This window comes from Phoenix dactylifera, chromosome 6 (assembly GCF_009389715.1).
Source record: "Phoenix dactylifera cultivar Barhee BC4 chromosome 6, palm_55x_up_171113_PBpolish2nd_filt_p, whole genome shotgun sequence".
Lineage (NCBI taxonomy): Eukaryota > Viridiplantae > Streptophyta > Magnoliopsida > Arecales > Arecaceae > Phoenix > Phoenix dactylifera.
Genome location: NC_052397.1, coordinates 6,422,311 through 6,440,067, shown reverse-complemented (window position 1 = coordinate 6,440,067; position 17,757 = coordinate 6,422,311). Strand labels below are relative to the sequence as shown.

At 40.2% G+C, this 17,757-nt stretch overlaps 2 protein-coding genes across 5 annotated transcripts; both read right to left on the bottom strand.

Annotated features, from left to right (window-relative positions):
* Positions 1 to 1,966: 1,966 nt before the first annotated feature.
* On the bottom strand, positions 1,967 to 9,518 carry LOC120111018 (very-long-chain aldehyde decarbonylase GL1-9-like). 2 transcript variants are annotated; one of them, XM_039127294.1, is made up of 3 exons: positions 9,057 to 9,518; positions 8,727 to 8,962; positions 1,967 to 2,854 (listed from the first exon to the last, which is right to left on the bottom strand). In XM_039127294.1, exons 2-3 carry the CDS (start codon positions 8,955 to 8,957, stop codon positions 2,312 to 2,314), a joined length of 774 nt encoding a protein of 257 aa, XP_038983222.1. In that variant the 5' UTR covers positions 8,958 to 8,962; positions 9,057 to 9,518; the 3' UTR covers positions 1,967 to 2,311. The 2 variants fall into 2 exon arrangements, with proteins under 2 accessions (XP_038983222.1, XP_038983223.1); XM_039127295.1 differs by having other exon boundaries at positions 9,077 to 9,518.
* Positions 9,519 to 10,641: 1,123 nt separating this feature from the next.
* On the bottom strand, positions 10,642 to 16,157 carry LOC103703444. Of its 3 annotated transcripts, none has more exons than XM_039127293.1 (4): positions 16,048 to 16,156; positions 13,513 to 13,706; positions 13,276 to 13,308; positions 10,642 to 13,192 (listed from the first exon to the last, which is right to left on the bottom strand). In XM_039127293.1, exon 4 carries the CDS (start codon positions 12,906 to 12,908, stop codon positions 10,950 to 10,952), a length of 1,959 nt encoding a protein of 652 aa, XP_038983221.1. In that variant the 5' UTR covers positions 12,909 to 13,192; positions 13,276 to 13,308; positions 13,513 to 13,706; positions 16,048 to 16,156; the 3' UTR covers positions 10,642 to 10,949. The 3 variants fall into 3 exon arrangements, with proteins under 3 accessions (XP_038983221.1, XP_017697357.2, XP_038983220.1); XM_017841868.3 differs by having other exon boundaries at positions 13,513 to 13,651; positions 16,048 to 16,155; XM_039127292.1 differs by lacking the exon at positions 13,513 to 13,706 and having other exon boundaries at positions 16,048 to 16,157.
* Positions 16,158 to 17,757: the final 1,600 nt, after the last annotated feature.

The window sequence follows — 17,757 nt, the reverse complement described above, 5'->3', positions numbered from 1 at the left end:
CTTGGGTAAGTCGGATAAGGTCATTGCTTAATCGATAACTTGATTCCCTTAGCAACATGTATGAGTAGCCTAAAATTTCGAGTCATGCAGCGAAAACTTGTAAACTAACCATGCATGAAACGGACGTACTACAAAATCGTTTTTGTAACTAAGAGATTATTGTTAGCGAATCTCTGTCAAAGATAACAGGCCATATTGGACATGTTGACAAACACATATTCCAAAGTCAGCTATATATGATAGATAGATCCAAGTAGAAAATAAGCTTCCACTTCACAATAAATGAAATAAAAAATTTCTGACTCATCTCGCCCTTGTATCAGTAATATGATAGAATTGGATAAAAAGTATATAATAAAAAGATTGTGCTCGGTGGAGTGCTGAAAGAAGTTTGTCTGGATCATCTCCGGTACAGTTGTTGAAGCGCAAAGATGCGTTAGGGTAGCTGTTATATTGTTCATCTCGACAAGAATGGGCTTCTACGCTCATCTCAAAAATATCAAACGCCTTGAGTGGAGAGATTGAAAGAGAGTCCTCCCTTTTCAAGATGGGAGATGTGGCAGTTTTCTAAGCATTCGGCCCGCTAAGTGGAAAGACATCATGAAGCATGTGGAATCGTCCAAAATTATCCAATTCGAAGCATGTCGAACCGTACTGGATCGGGGTGGTTCTAACAACTAAAATGAAAAATGAAGGAGGAGAAGAAAAAGGAAAGAGAAAAAATGAGAGAGATAGAGAGAGACGAAGAAAGAGAGTAAAAAGGCGGCAACTGGCCGACGTAGAGCCGCAGAGGGGTAGAGAAAAGGCTCCACTTTTGGTTTCGCTCTTTCATTCAAAATAGAAGTTTCGAAAGAAATCCTTTTTATTTTTAAAAAATTGAAGTGAAATCAGCAAACTTCTTACCAACTTCGCTTATTTTTTTTTATTTTACTTTAAAATTTTTGGAAATAAAAAGACCCTCCTCTGGAATTCCTAGTTCCAACGAAACAAGAAACCAAACGCAAAGCCCCTCCTCTGCCCTTCCATACGGCTCTCCAGGCCTCCACCGGATATCCGCCATCCTCCTTCTCTCCTCCCCTTTTCTCTCTCTCTTTTCCTCTTTCCCATTCTCCTTTTGCGCTGCCTCCTTTTCTCTCTCTTTTCCTCTTTCCCATTCTCCTTTTGCGCTGCCTTCTCTACCGCATGGGTATAGACCCACCATAGAATGGCACAGAACATACCAATCTATGCCATCCGGCAATCGATCTGAGCCCAAACTCAGCACAACAATATTTGCCGTAGAGAAAACAAATTGTCTTCTAATTGCATGTAGCTTTAAGAAACCAAAAAGCGCCGCACGCAAGAACTATCGCTTATCCCTTTTTCTCACTATTTTTTTGAATAAATTAATACTACAAACAAAGAACTAGAAAAGGCCAAAAGAAGTCAATTTATCTTCCTGGTAAATACTCTCTTACAGATATGCGAATTAGATCTACATAATACGATGAAAGGTTTGCACCAAGTTTATATGCGCCTATGGGCATGGATCTCCAGCACACACCTCAACTAGTAATTTTTTAAGACACGGCTGACCTATTAATAAAGAGGTCAGCCCTTTAGCAAGACAATCTAATTAAGGATTTTTGGATATTTATCATCTAATGTTAAATGGGAAACATAAAGTGAATTAAAGATTGGAATTAGAAATAACTTGAACAACGAACGATACCTCTTTTTTTTTTCTTTCTTTTCGAATACATCAAGCCTTTCTTGTATGCGCAAGATAACACTAGATACTTCGAATCAAGTTTATCTGTCTCAATCTCTGAGCAGAGTGCTGAACCTTGCTAAACTACTAAATCAAAGTTAACAGAGAAAAATGAGTGGCTTATATTGAAGGCCTCTTCTTTTTTCTTGGTTATGAAAATCCTCTTCTTCAGCAACATCTTTCAAAAACAAGAAGGGGAAAACAAAGGCACCACAATGAGAAATCTGGTAACATTAGAAATCATGCTTTCATCATATGCCACAGTAACCGAGACACATACACCAGCAATGGATCAAGCTTCAGTATCACACCTAAAGGAAACTTGCAGCATCCTTCTCTATATAAAGAGAGCAAAAAATTCTGATGGAAGATACACTTATCCACCGCAGTAGTAAAGAACCACTGCTGAGAAATAAAAAACAGGTTACGAGAAAGGAACAAGCAATCCTTAAATTAGCAACAGGCCATATATTTCCAGCAATTCCTTTCTTCAACCTGGAGGTGGTAGCAATCAAGTCAAATATATTGAGGTCTATTTTCTGATGAGATATCAAAAAAATCCTAGCCTTTCAGCGGTCTGGCCTCAAATCCCCCATCTCGGCGCATAACTAAGTTGTAAGGCATGTGGGTGCCCAATATTCTGTCCCATATTGAAAAGAAAGGCTGCGAATAGTTGTACTTGAGGCCTTGGAGTTGATGATGGATATCATGGTAGGCAGTGTTGTTCTGGAAGAAGATATGAAAGATGTTGCCGGGCAGCCAAAGCCCGCAGTGATCATCGACAGTCTTGATCACCGCAAAGCAGAAGAAGATCACAGCTGTTCTTGCAGTCATTCCTGATACCAAGAATGAAATTGCACCACCAAAGGTGTCCAGAAGAAGGCCCTCCAATGGGTGGTTGTAAAGGGCTCCGATTGCAGAAGGAACAACCAACTTGTGATGCTGGGAATGGATGTGGCGGTACAAGAACTTGTTCTGGTGCATGTAGCGGTGCACGAAATACTGCCACGTGTCCATTACAAACATTGCCACGAAGATCTGGACAAGTTGGACTGGCATGGATGGTTGAACTGCAGCACCTGTTGATACTGGTTTAGCAGTAACCTGTAAACATGAAAACAGAAGAAATAAAAATGATACCAAGCCGTAATTACTTCATAGTAATACTGACAGCCAATATTAACATTCTACCACTTATGGAATAAGTTAACACACGAATAATTTTGGACAACAGTCCAATGGGCTACTCCAAGAAGTCCAGCTCCATTTGTTACTGGCAAAGACAAGTTTACATGCTGATTCTGGTAGCACAGTTGAACTCAGTCCATGGCATTTCACCTTTTATATCCATCTTACTTTATATTTGGTGTATTAATTGTTGATGCAAAAAAAAAAAAAAACATGGATACCCACACATAAAAAAAAAAAAAAAACGAAAGAAAGAAGATACCTCGCCTGACTGTTACCTTATTAAATCCAACTATGACCATCTCATTCCTTCTTAAAAACTTTCAAACTATAAATCTAGAAATAAAGTATTCTACCATTGCTACATACCCTTGTATTTCTACATACCCTAGTATTTCTGCATACACATAAAGAAAAGACTATTCATAAGACATGCTTTTGAAACAGACAAGAATGGCTGGTGAATCTTAAGATGATATAACTCATCAAATCAAGGCAAACCATAATCATAACCACCAGTCCACCATGCCTTGTCCCTGCTATTTGGGATTGCCTTCATAATACCAATTATCTAGAGTTAAGATTTCCACTTGTACTTCCTATTAAGGGCTACGTCTATTGTTATTGCTTTATTTTTCATAGTTTGACATGTTTTCCCCTAATCATTTTCAATTTCAACCTGCCACCTTTTCCATCCTGGCTAGGTGACCGGTATCAGTGGTGTCATGCAAGCAAAAGGGTATGAAAATTCCTCAGTGCTTGGCTTTCAGCGATAAAAAGATGAACACGTGTAAGGTATTGGCAGATAACTTGGCTCATAATGCAGTCATGATTCATGAGACATAATGTATATGAATAATCATCAGCCCACAATATATATCAGTTGTACTGCATGACCAGAAGATGAAATGAGACACATGCACATCAATGTGTGAAGGATGAGATGCATGGGGGGCTCTTGGCTGCTGAGAGATAACTGAATGCCCTGAGATTTAAAGGTAGCATCTAAGACAGTGAAAGGCATGGCAACTCAAATTAAAATAATGCGCAACAAATACTCTGTTCCACCAAATCATGTCATAATTCCAGTGCCTATCACCACTTTTTTGAAAGATTTATCAGTAAAATTGCCACCTTCCACAAGATAAACAAATTTAAGCATTTCTATCTACAGTTTTAATCATCACCACAAGCACATCAACCACCATTAGAGTTACATATTGTGAATGATTTCTTAGTAGTAACCCACAAGACACCTTAGTGAATCCAAACAAAGATCTATTCATATGAATCAAGAAGCAAAAGATTAAAGATTGATGAAGGAAGGAAATGGAAACAAAAGCAGAAACATAGTCTGATAACAATTTGAATTTTGAAGACCACTATTTAGTGATTCATGCTTCTACGCACAACCTACCTACATCTACAACCAAACCCCATTCTAATTGACATATAACAAAGTCAGAATCAGCTATATATTCTTCATGTAAATATTTAGAAGCATGCTAGAGAACTATCACTTTTCTTTCTAGTGTTAAGGCATTAATGCACCACAAAAGCATGATCGACATTAACCTACCACTCCTTGTTTAATTGTAATGACCTTGCTAAAAACTCTTCAAGCTGCCAAAAAAAAGAAAAACCTGAGCTAAAATCCACAGAATCAATCCAGTGAAATAAGGCCTATAATCCCTAATGACCTGAGCTCATGAATCCTCAAATTCAACATACAGAAATATTGATACCTCTTTATGTTTTAGTTGCATATCAACTAGTAGGGGTGCAACATGGTTTAAGTTAACCCAAATCGAGACTGACCAGCCCACAACTTCGATTGGGTTGAGCCAAGATTTACCTACATGATTAGGTAGGGTTGGGAACTGCTGACCAGATTTCTAGCTGCATTAGCTTTGGGTTGAAGGCTCGTGCATCCCAGACCAACCTAAATTTGTGTAAAGGGCTCTTAACCTGACCCAACAAGGGTTCCCAATCTGAAACAACCCAAAATGAAACCATATCTCAACAAATAGAGTTGCCAAACCAACTGAAATTAAAATATGCTAGAATCAACCATAACCCAAAACCGACCTAATCTGACCTGATTCAAACCAACTTATGTTTGGGTTGAAAACCATAGACATCAAATTTACAGGTGGTATTATTCATAGTTTGGTTGTGATCCATCGTCTGGTTGTATTGCATTTGAGTAGAATTGTTTGTTGGTTGGAATGGGCTTACATTAGCCGCCCAAATTGCACTATAGTTCACCAATCAAAAACAGACAGTTCACCAACTGAAACTTTTCTAAAGTCGTAGAAACACAAAAGGTTCACCCACTCACAATGCTTGGTCCCCGCCATGTCCCATGCATCCTTCCAAGTTTCATTCTTGTTGAAGCATGTCTTCAAAGGTATTATCCCCAGCCTTGATGGTCGTTATCAGAAGTGACCCTCCCTCTTAAACCTCCAACGCTTTTAACATGTACTATCAAAAATAGAATATATCTAGAAAATTTATTTGTAAATAAAGTGATGTAACTCTAGATGTTGGCCTCAAACAAACCTGCTTTCTGAGCAATTCATCTTGTGATCTGCTTTTCCATGAGACAAAAGCCAGTATTAAATCCATCAATGCATTTGAAGTTGCTTTCTAAAATGATCACAAACATCCGATAAACTTGGTCACTTTTACTCATGGTTCGTAGTATTAGTTTGGTACTTGTACCAGTAATATGCTGGTACAGTGTTGGCATAAGTCAGTTCATGATATCGACACTCAATACAGCCCTTGTATCGGTTGTTGGTTCGCCTCCCCCACCAAGTATAAGTTCACTATCAATCATATGTTATGCCCAATACCAAGCAATACTATCCGATACAGCAAACCACACTTTCACTGTTCTAAGAAAGAAAGATGTTTCAATTTACACAAACCAATGCAATGCCTACTCATCATAAGTCAAGATGCTCACCATCATTCAACCAGATCCTCAAAGATCAGCTATATCAGTCATAACTGATATAATTACAAATGCAGATGTCACAGATTCCACACAAGTTGGGAAGATATGATAAACAACCCAATACCAACCAAGATAAAAATATTAAAATAATTTCCAAAAAATACATGCATTCTCTAACTCACCTTAAACACAAAAAAAAGGTTGACTTGAAGAAAGCTTATTAATATCTTAACATTAACATACTTTAAGCCCCCAACTCCCATATCGTATACCAAAATCATCAAAATTCCTCAACAAAGGAAAGATTCTTGTCTATCCATCCTGTCATATCTGAATCTAGAGTCAGTAAACCAACCAAGTATGATTCCATTGCTCTTTTCCTCCATAGGACATCTAAAAAATTCCCCTTATATATAAGCATTAGTTGATGTAAACACTGATATGACCCATTACAGCACATCACCTAGATTTTAAACAAAACCAACAAAGATAAACACGAGGATTTCAATTCAAGAATGTGTTTACGGATCATGAATAATTGCAATATCTAAGTAGTATCAATAGCATTCACCATGGGCCACCCAGTATCATTCTCAAATCACCATTAAAGATAGAAAATGTGAATATTTTCTACTTCATTAACAAAAAAAAAATTCTATCCAAAAAAATGAGACAATTGAACATACTATAAAGCATGGTATGTTGTACCGGTCTGAACCGGGCAGTATCGAACATACCGTACCGTACCAATTCAGTATCAATATCCGATACAGGTGGTGTACCGATACTCGGTATAAAAAAAAAAAAATTCTGTACCATACCATACCAACATTGTGCTAGTATGGCACCAGTACGGGATCCGGTACCGAGACGGCGAACCTTGCTGTAAAGTGTCTACAGTCTCCTGCCCTTTATCAGAAAATTCTGGGTATAGAAAGACAATGAAGGTATAATGTAACTAACCAATGGGTTTTAATAAGAAATAGGACACCACGTTCCAGCATGCTGGGAGATATGAGATTAAGAGCTTTATCAAGCACTTCAGCAAGCAATAACCCCTTAAACAAACATTTTAAATTTATGATTTTTGCTTCTCTTTCCTTTGAGTATTCTTAACAGATAAAAGTGAGGTGCATAAACAAGCAACTATTTTCGATACTTGATTGGTTGAAGACAGAAAAAAAGGGTCCCAAGCATATCCATAATATTCCAAAAGGTACGACAATAGAATAAACAAACAGCACACAGAGGTCAGAAGATGGTCGATACAAGACACCCCTGTTCATTCCTGAAGCTCTGTGCAAGACAAGCACCTCATTGACGACAATGACTAAGGAAAAGCTTTGATCTTTCAAAACATGATCAGATTCCAAACTCTCTGATTACATAAGCCACAATTCATATGCAAGGCCATGCATCCTATTTTATCCATACTGCAGCAGCTGTTTACAAGATAACCAGAGGATTAATTGCATATGAAGTAACTAAGCTTCCTGTGAACCCAAGAAATCATTACTCCATCATGACTAACCAGGATGATACTCAGGCTAGCATAAGCTCCTCACAAGCAGCTAGCAGATAATTCCTAAGTAAGGTCATGCCTTTCATCATTGTCAGCTTCTGCAGAATATGTTCCACTACATTTACTGATATTTACAGGTCTCCTCCTCTACTCTATCCATCGAAAGGGTTTGAGTTCTCTAGTAAAGAAGCTTTTTGTGGCCTTTTTGCACATCAGCAAACCAAGGTTAAAACTTCTACACATCATCCATGAAACTTCTAAGCTTCCTCAAGTGTACAAAGTACTATGCACAAAGCTCTTCCACTTTAGCATTTTTGTTTCTACTCAGCTCATTTTCATGCATATGCACTAAATACCTAATCTTGTCTTAAAAGAATTTTGCTTAAGCCTCACAAGCATAAAAAAACAAAAGATTCCCTAAAAGCACAATGCTTTATCAACCCCACCAACCTGATTCTGTCAAACCAGTTTTTCATCCTTTTTATAAACACAACATAGTAATGCGCTCTTGTTTCTCTATAAAAACTTCTCGTAATGTTTAGAAAACAGATCTTCCAAAAATGTCTTTCAAAGCTTAATGACAAGTCTGACATTATAGACGTATTTGCCAAGCTCTCCTTTGGTCACGCAAGATCCTTCTTTGTGATTATCATCAAAAGTTCTAATATATGTCTTCATGTAGTCCACGTACTATTGGGCACTAGTTGCATCATAGGTTTCTTAAAAGAGTTTTAGTGAATTGATGGAATGAGAGTTTGTGCTACACACATTTGGAAACAAAGGAATCATGAACAAGAAAATAACTGAACAGACATACTACAATAAAGGGGCAGCAGGTCTATCCTAATACTAAGAGATCAACTATTTTCCTCATGTGTTATCTTGGAAGCATATATACAGCATGATCATCAACTATCGGTTGATGATGAACTTACAAAACAGCCTTCATTGAAAAAATGAAGCAGAATAACAAGTGTCTATGTAATTAAAATTTACAAATGCTAAAAAGAAGTCTACTATTCAAGCTTGTTCCTGCAGATTATATGGATCTACCAGGAAATACAATTGCATGCTCTAATCTTTCAGTCAGTGAACACTAATCAATTATCATATTCTTATCTCATTTCCAACACATGAATCTGTTTCAAAAGTAGTAACATATACACTTCAAGATTAGTAAACTGAATTGCCCACAATGGCCCACAGGGAAGCCAAGATGTCCATTTCACAAAAGGATTCTATAAACATCTAATCCATGAACAAATACAATATTCCACATTGTCTAAAAACTTCAAGACACTTACCAAGAACAGCACTCGCGCAACGGTGGCCTGAACCAGCTGTTGAAGCAGAACACCCTTGACCACCGACGACATTGGCACCAAATTCTTCTGCTCCTCTTCTTTCCTCGTGTGAAGCCGATACTGGTCCAAAGGCGGCAAAAGCAGATACATTCCAGCGTAGATCCAATAAACTATAATCGGCGCAAACGTGCCCATCAACTCATCACTGATATAACCTTCCCAGAAAACCATCTTCACTGAACGCCAAGCCCAAACAAAGACGAAATTTTGATGAGAAAACTCAAATCCAAGTCAAATCCAAAACAGTAACCGAAGATAAGATCAAACAACCATGCCAGTGTTTCTTCTACCCCTCAAACTGGTCGCAGATCTAGGGCAAATCAGAGCTCCATTTTATAATTCCAACTGGAGAAGGGGATAACTCGGAATGGCACCTTGATCTCGGATCCAAAACGCGATTTTGGGCCACTAGGAACAGAAAAGACGGAAACTTTCGGCGGCTCAGAAGCAACATCTGCTTCCGATCTACGGCGCGCTAAAGCTTCATCGGAGCAATGAGGCGAAAAAAATCAAATTTTGAGACCGCGAACGAGGAAAGGAAGAAGAACTCCATTTGAAAATTTCCAGAAAACGCCTCCGATTGGGGATCTAGGAAGGATCGAAGCGGGGTTTTCAGGGTTTTGGAAGACCAAAGATAGAAAGGCCGCCTTTTTCTCTTCTCCTGTTTTTTGTCTCTCCCTTCCGTTGCGCCTGTAGGGGTTTGAAATATAGCTCAACTTTACCCTCAAAAGAAGAAGAAGAAGAAGAAGAAATATAATATTTCTCTCCACCTATTTTTTATTAAATTAAATTTATGTTATAATAAAATCAATATTTAATCCTTATTTGTTCTTAGCTGCATCATGGTTAAATTGATTTAGAGAAGCTAGGCCGGCCCATGGTTTCTATTTTGTAGATGTGCTTGGTTGTATATCACTTATTTTATTTTTAATAATTATTTTTTCTCTCTGTCGTACTTGTGATATTTCTCTCTCTCTTCCTTAATTGATGTTTCTTTTATCTCTTTCCAGTTGGTTTGTTCTGCTCTCTCCGGCCGGCAGGATTATTGTTCTCTTTATTGTTCCATGGATGCGCTGCGTTGGCCTACATGGCTGGTTGGTAGCTTTGGTTGCTGTTAACGTATATGTATCTGGTAGCCACTTCATAGGATGGTCCCAAGGAATTTTTCAACAACTTCGAGATCCAAGTGGTTCAACTGGCACAATTTATGGTGCTATCAAGCCAGTTGTTGTCGAGGTTGGATAGTTATTATAGTTGGAGGCAGTTTATGAATTGGTCGGAGCCTAGGAGTCACTTCCCACATGAACCACCTAGTTTAAAACTGAACTGAGGAAAAGAGATGCTTTTTGCTTCAAAATATTTGGACTATGATGAGTGATAAAATGACCGTTCAGATTAAGCACAACCTTAGAAAGACAAATAAGACTGTGACCTCATATATGGCCAATTACTTCGAAGGCATCTGTGGATTGAGAAAGAAGAGCCACCTATAGTGCTCCAGAACATATTATATTCTGACTTTATTAAATATATCTGTACTAGAGATGTATGAATTATTTATTTTAGCAAAAAAAAAAAAAAAAAACTTCACGAATGAGCTCACTGCTTGCTGGGGAAAAGCATAAGCATAGGGTAAAATGTTGCCACTGTGTCCAAGAGGTAAAATTCTATGGTACAGATTGACAGCACCAACTCCACGAATTAAATACTTATGGTAGTGCAGATGTTTGAATGCACTCACTATGAAGCTTCAAAAAATTCTGGCAAGGTCTGTGCACACAGTAAGAAATGGCAATTTTCATAGAATTCTTAACAATTTATTTGATGAAATCCCTCCCGCAGAAACACTTGGAAATCAACTGAACCGACCAAAATATGACATAACTGTTTTTATTCTAAACCACCATTATTCACAAGAATTGAAATCTGAAAGCTTTAAGGCTTGAAAGCTTTCAGAACTCATTACACCGAATACGTACCAAACAAAATTCCATCCCCTTTAACATATAGTTCACTGTACATGGAAACTAACACAACCAAACAAGACTAGTAACCATAAAGTTCAATTAGGAAAATGCAGTACGGCAGTACCTAAAGCATGGACATCTGATTCTAATCAACCCCCTTCCATCCCTCCAAATAGGACAACTGAGTTTTAGAACATCATCCGACAAAGCTCAGACCATCCCCCCCATCAAAAGCATTCTTGAGATCTCCTCCAAGCAAAGTCATCAAACCACCACCATGCACCCTTCCCTCAGGGACCGCTAGTCCAAAGCCCTTCTCGTGGCTTCCTACTCCCTCTCTGCCTGCATCCATCAGCCCAGATGATGGTGAGGGGGAATTCACGGAGAGCGGGACCAGCACCTGAGGTGGTATGAGCTGCCTCCTCCCCATGCTTTCTTGTGACTCGATGCAGTCTGATATGGAGCTCATGCCAGAAGATGAGTGCTCGTCGATGTCGCTTTTCACAGCTGCAGATGTAGAGACAATACCTTGGAAGAGACCGCGACCAATCATGCTCCCACTCTCGCGCTCTTGCTGCAGGAGCATCAAGCTCCCGTGGGCCGCACAGAGACTGCTTCTCCCCCTGGCAAACTTCTCGCACCCCTGGCTCCAAGAGCACCGCTTTCCCCCGCCATGGGCCTTGCATAAATCAGTGCTCCCCTGGGCACTCTTCCCACATCCCTCGAACATGCAGCGCTTCCCCCCACCATGCCTCACACAGCAATCGGTGCGCCCACGGGCACTCTTGGTGCATCCTGGCACAGCGCATCGCTTCCCCCCTCCATGGGCCACACAGAAATTGGTGCCGCCATGGACACTCTTCGGGCAGACGCCGCCCCCCTCGAAGAGGCACCGCTTGCCCCCGCCGTGCCCCTTGCATAACGGAGTGCTCCCCTCTGCCCCCTTGGTGCACCCTTCAAAGATGCACCTCTTACCCCCACCATGGGCCTTGCAGAACTTGGTGCTCCCCTGTGCACCCTTGCCGCAGCCCGGGTACTGGCATCGGCGGCCACCTCCATGGGAGATGCACAATCCTGCCTGACCCTCAGCGCTCCGGCTGCACCCCTCTATGGTGCACCTCTTTCCTCCACCATGCCTGATACACAGCCCAGATTTGCCTCGTGCTGCTTTGGTGCACCCTGGATGACCACACCGACGGCCCCCACCATGAGCAATGCAGAAGTCTGTCTTTCCCTCTGCGCTCTTGGTACAACCAAGCTGCTGGCACCGCCTCCCTCCGCCATGGGCCTTGCAGTATGCTGTTCGACTCTCGGCTCCTTTGTTGCAGCCAGGTTTCTGGCACCTTTGTCCACCTCCATGAGCTATGCAGAGTCCAGATGCCCCCCTTGCACCTTTAGAACATCCCGTGAATCTGCACTTCTTAGGATGGTGGCGATGAATCCTCGTATCAGCGGTGGCAGCATCAGCAATCATGGGCTCAGAGAGTGCACCCAGAGAACCATCAGTTGTGACAGAAGGCTCAGGACTCAACTGAAGCTGATGATGAGGAATGTGATGTTTATGGGTACTCCAACCACTTCCCTGGTCTAATAGATCTCTAGTTTCTGGTGCAATTTTCATAGTATCAAGACGCCCCAGCCTTGGAGCAAAGAGTAGAGAAGGCACATATCCACCTGATTTCCTCTTGGCTGAAGTTGAACCCTCGTCAGCAAATGGAACAGGCAGGCTTCTTTCGGCAGGAGGTGACTGGGTTTCGTGATTGTTTTGGGCCAGGGCTAGGATTGTTTCTGAATTCCCCCGTGAAAGCCCTAGCTTTAACATTGCTGCATCAGGTCCAGAAGAACGTAAGCTCATAGATGGTTCGGTTTTATTAATCCCAGATGGATGATAATCAGCACAGGAGGTATTTGGAGTTGGACCTCGTCCAAGGACCAGCCTACATCCATCATCCTGAGAAGAAATATCACAACTGATATGAGTATGGACTGTTCTACTGGTGTTGTTAATTCCACGGCCGAGGCAGTCAAGGCGTAATACGGTATCACCCAAGTTGTCTTTCTTGCCACTAGTGGAGATGTGAGCTGTTTGTATGACTGAAGTACTCCTGCAAGGTTCCTTTCCATGCAAGAAGACCTCTGTCATGTTAAGATCCATTCTGCTTGATACAATAGCATGCAGGAGAAATCAATGATAGTGGATTTGGAAAGCTGCTGGAGCCAGAAGATGCCTCCAATCTACTATCAGTGAATTGTTAAAACTTCACAGTATGAGAAATTAGTTTGTTGATAAATATATAAAATCAAGATAAGCAACAAATCTTGATTCGCAGCAGCGTCCCCCACTGACAAAGCCTGTTGTGTCTGCCCGGTCCATGACTGCGATACTGACTTGATTATAGATGACTTTATGGTCAAGAGGCTACTGCATTCTCAGCATATCTGAAAACATTTCACAGATAAAATCTTATTGAAGAGACAGTTGATGTAAAGAAGAAAAAATGAATCTCTTGGGAGTTGCTTACTTCTGGTTGAAATATCTCAAAACTTTAGTAATCCTGCAATTCGCAAAAGAGAGATTAATCCAGAAGAACATCTTGCTTATTTCCAAAGTAAAAGCAGCTAATTGTATACAGCATATGTCATAAGAGAATGTCAAAACTAGATTATTTCATTAGGTATTTTCAAGCGATGTGCTTAGGAAGTCTCAGTAAGTCGGAGAATATTAAAGAATGTTATGCAATCTAGACAGAAAAACTCACACAGACATGTCTAGACATTCTGTTTTTGACATTTAGATTTGCTTTTCTATGAGTACATCAAAAGCAGGGGAGGGGCAAGACATGCAATGCATCTTGTCGCACTTGGCTTCATCTTGAGAAGTGTAGTTATACGAACAAACTGAAAATTCAGATGTCAAATGCAATCATCATGGCAAACCCAACTGTCAGCAAATCTGCACAAGAGTACAGATGCTTCGTGATGTACTGTAAATATATGTATCAACCTAAAAATTTTGGTCCATAAAAAGTCAACTCATAGTACATGTTACATGTCCCATTCTGAATAAGAATGTTTTCTGAAAACATGTGCAGATTTTCAACTTCTAGTCAGAACACATTGTTGACAATGCATTTACGAAAAACAGAATCCATATGGGTATGAAATGACAACATGACTAGCCACATAGGACACTCAAAAGTACTTACATGACAAATTTTGCATGGAAAGATACAGTAATAATAGTTAAAAAAATTTAAAAAAAAAATGGCTCGCTTTTCCATGATAACAAGATCTCATTACAATCATATCCAGCCTATCATCCCACACATTTATTCATCAAGAATCCCAGAATCTTATTTATCAAAAGAATAGATAACCTTGAAACACATGGATTATTAAAATAAAACATATTGGTGGACAGACAAAAGCTCCCCTTCTCGGAGTCAAATGCTATTTTCACCAGCCAAATTCTTAATAACAAATTTATTGCCACCTAGCGTCCAACACATTGCACATGAAATTTTTCTTATAAACAGCATATAAGTAAAAACCTGATACATTTAGCATGCAGAACCACTGCATCATGCAACAGATATGAAAAATATATGCATCACACATAAAACTAATGACAATTGCAAATTTGTATATAGTTTCTAAAGTTGATATCTGATAAGACTAACAGCCACTAGCATTTAAAGGTGGTCAAACATGATTGAGGAATCCAACAGATAAGGATTAATATTCCATCATCAAATTGTTCAACCTCAGATTTTTCTGTCAAAATAATATAATGAGATTCCTATGGGGTAAAGGATCGCCCAGGGAATAAAAAAAATCTCCAAGAAGGGAACTCAGATAAATATACAGACATATTTTTTTTGTCTCAATGCATATTCTCAATATCTGCTATTCATATTTCTATTATATCCAAGCAGGCAACAACATAGCAACCAACTCATACGCCTCAAAGCTTATTACATGGAATTTAGATGGCAACACCAAACATATACTATCTGACTAACTGTCCAAAGCTCATCCCTCTCCATGTAAGAGCTTGAAGCAAATTTAAGCCTCGAAATTCAAAAGAGGACCATAAAAGAAAGAAAAGTTGCAGCTTGGATTTAGAAAAGATGGAACTATTTGATGAATTAATTTATCTTTAAGATCACTGAGACGGCACAAGACTACCTCATAAGAAAATTGATGCATAAGAAAATTCATCAGATATTTTTAAGTGTTTCTGTTGGCTGTGCAAGAAATAAACAAGTCATGCCCAGTATGCCCATTGCCCAAGTATCTAACACCAAATTTACATTTATTGAACATAACCAATGAACCTACTCAAAAAATCTTCAGCAGATATAAAGGATCACAAATTTGTAGTGCACTGTGCTAACCACGATCATACTTCGAATATTTCAGTCCCCAATCCTAAGGCCGCAAAAAACAAAAGAAAAAAGAAAAAAACTCAAACAATATCAAATTTATGTGGTAATGCAAAAGAAAGGGGGAAAGAAAAGGGGATGTGCTCTTCAAAACCAATTTGCAAATACTTCCAGCAAACATATCCATATTTCGCAAATTTAAGAATACATTTTATCCAAAAGATTTCATCAAAGGAGTCCAAATTCCTCGCCAGAACATCCCACAGAAGGAACTCACGGATCTCCTTCCGGGAAAGAGAACTCTATCAGGCACCTAACTTTTGCGTCTCATCTCATCAGCTCAAGAGGTTCCACAAAAAATATTTCTTTCAGAAGACAATTAGTTCTGAGGAAAACAATACTTAACAAAACAAAAACATATTACCGCCCAAAAGACAGATTTTCCATCGAGCCCAAGCCCCGTAACCACAAACCCGAAACTAAAACAAAATCAAACGGAGAAATCACCACAAATTCCAGTACTGATACAGATCAAAAACACTCAAAACCCCCAGAAAGACTTGTAAACGAAACCAGCTCAAGATCTAAACTTTTATAACCCAATCACAGAAACAGCCAAACCTCGCAAAAACCCACTGGAGAGGGAAGAAATCGCTCAAATCAAACCCGACACACACAGAATCCCCCCATCAAACAACAGAACTAACCCGAGAAGAACGGATTATAGGAAAATTAACTCGAGAAAGACTACCAAGAAGATCAAAACAAACTCATCATAAAGACCAAAACTTTCCACAATCTAAAACGAGATCGAAGAAGAAAAAACAACGAATACGAGCATTCAACTAAACCACACAGAGAGAGAGAGAGAGAGAGAGAGAGAGAGAGAGAAATGTAAGGGGAAAATACCAGAACACCTTCAGCAGATCGACAGGGGAACCATGGAGGGGTCTAAAATCCTCAAAGCGAGAAGAAATCGGGAGGGGGTTTACGACCGCGGGGGAATCCAGGAGGAACAGCAGGAGAAAAGGAGAGAGCTTTGGATCCAGCGAGGAGTGGTGAGATGACAGCTGTGTGATGAGCTGGCAAACGCCGTCAGCCGCATCGACCGACACGCGATGCGCCGTTTTAGATTTAGTGGACGTAATCTGAGGAAAGCCGGGCGGCTCGGCGCGGGGTGGGGTGTGGCCATTCGAGCGCTTACACTGCTTCCTGCTTTTGGCGCGTAGCCGGTGGTTCGTCGCATCCGCCTCGGCCGAGCGACAGGGACTAGTTTCCGCTCAAACAAATCCACCATAAAAATATATTAAAAATATAATTATTTTTAATTAAAATTAGAATAAAAATGATCATATTTTTTTGATATATTTAATTCGTGATCGAAATTAAAATTGGAATCAAAATAAAATTTAAATAATAATGAGAGTTGGGATCTAATTTTGAGAAAGCCAAGTATTTTATTTTTTCCGACATCAAAATAGAAATAGAACTCTTCAAAAAAAATTACTCATCCTCATTTTTATTTTAAAGTCTAACTTTTTCTGGCCAAATATACTCTAAAAGAGAAGCAGAAAGAAAATTAGAGGAGGTAGGGAGAGTGGCTCATAAAAATTGGTAGGATTAAGATGAGTAGTTTTTAAATATTCTTCAAAAACATTGTGCCCTTTGTGGTATGTCACTTATCCAAGTAAAGCCATACTATTGTTGAAAATTTTTGTTTGTTATTTACAAGATATCAGCATGTCATACTAAAGAGATGGATTAGAAACGTGTAATACTTGCATGGATTTAGCATGTGTGTCTGCTTTTAGTTTTGAAATATGTGCTTCTCTGGTACTACTCCTAAAAGAAATAATTGGGTGGGATATGACTTTTATTTAATATAACAATAGTTTATAATAGGGTAGAGGCATTGAGGCAAACGCACTGGCAAGGCTAAATTTAGCTTTAATAGTAAAGCAGAGGTATTTTTATTGCATTATCATTATTGCCTTTCGTTTTGTTTATTGGATAAAAGAAAATAATAATATGTAAATTGTTACGGGAAAACTTAGCCACCATGCCCCACGTGACCGGCACGCGCGCCCAGGAAGACTACGGCTGCCCCTTGATCCAGCAATCCGACCTCGGGTCGGATATCTTCGGCTCCGCAGCCCGACCCCGAGTCGGCTGCCCCTTGATCCAGCAATCCGACCTCGGGTCGGATATCTTCGGCTCCGCAGTCCGACCCCGAGTCGGTTGCCCCTTGATCCAGCAATCCGACCTCGGGTCGGCAATCTCTTGACAACAACAGACTGTTCCCCTGAGGCACGCCGCGGCCCCCTGCTCCACTACTCCCTGCAACGGCCGAATCCGGCGCTGCCCCACGATCCCCTGTAACAGCCGTACAAAGCGGAGCTCCACTACGCCCTGCCATGGCCGTACCCAGCGCTGCCCCACGACGCCCTGTAATGGCCACGTCGGTGGCAACCCCATCGTGCCACACGATGACCAATCCCCAGAAAAACCCCCCAGCCTGATATATATGGGGCTGGGGGGGAAGGGGGAGGGTAAGAAAGATTTTCCAGAGTATCATCTTACCTGCTACCTCTCCTTCTCCTTCTCCTTCGATCTCCCCTG

What these genes read in the sequence shown, in the direction of transcription:
- LOC120111018 (XM_039127294.1), bottom strand. Translation starts at nt 8,957, where the DNA reads ATGGTTTTCTGGGAAGGTTATATCAGTGATGAGTTGATGGGCACGTTT. An exon ending in TTGCGCGAGTGCTGTTCTTG is followed by an intron (nt 2,855 to 8,726) that starts GTAAGTGTCTTG and finishes TCATGTTTACAG; the next exon opens with GTTACTGCTAAACCAGTATC.
- LOC103703444 (XM_039127292.1), bottom strand. Translation starts at nt 12,908, where the DNA reads ATGGATCTTAACATGACAGAGGTCTTCTTGCATGGAAAGGAACCTTGC.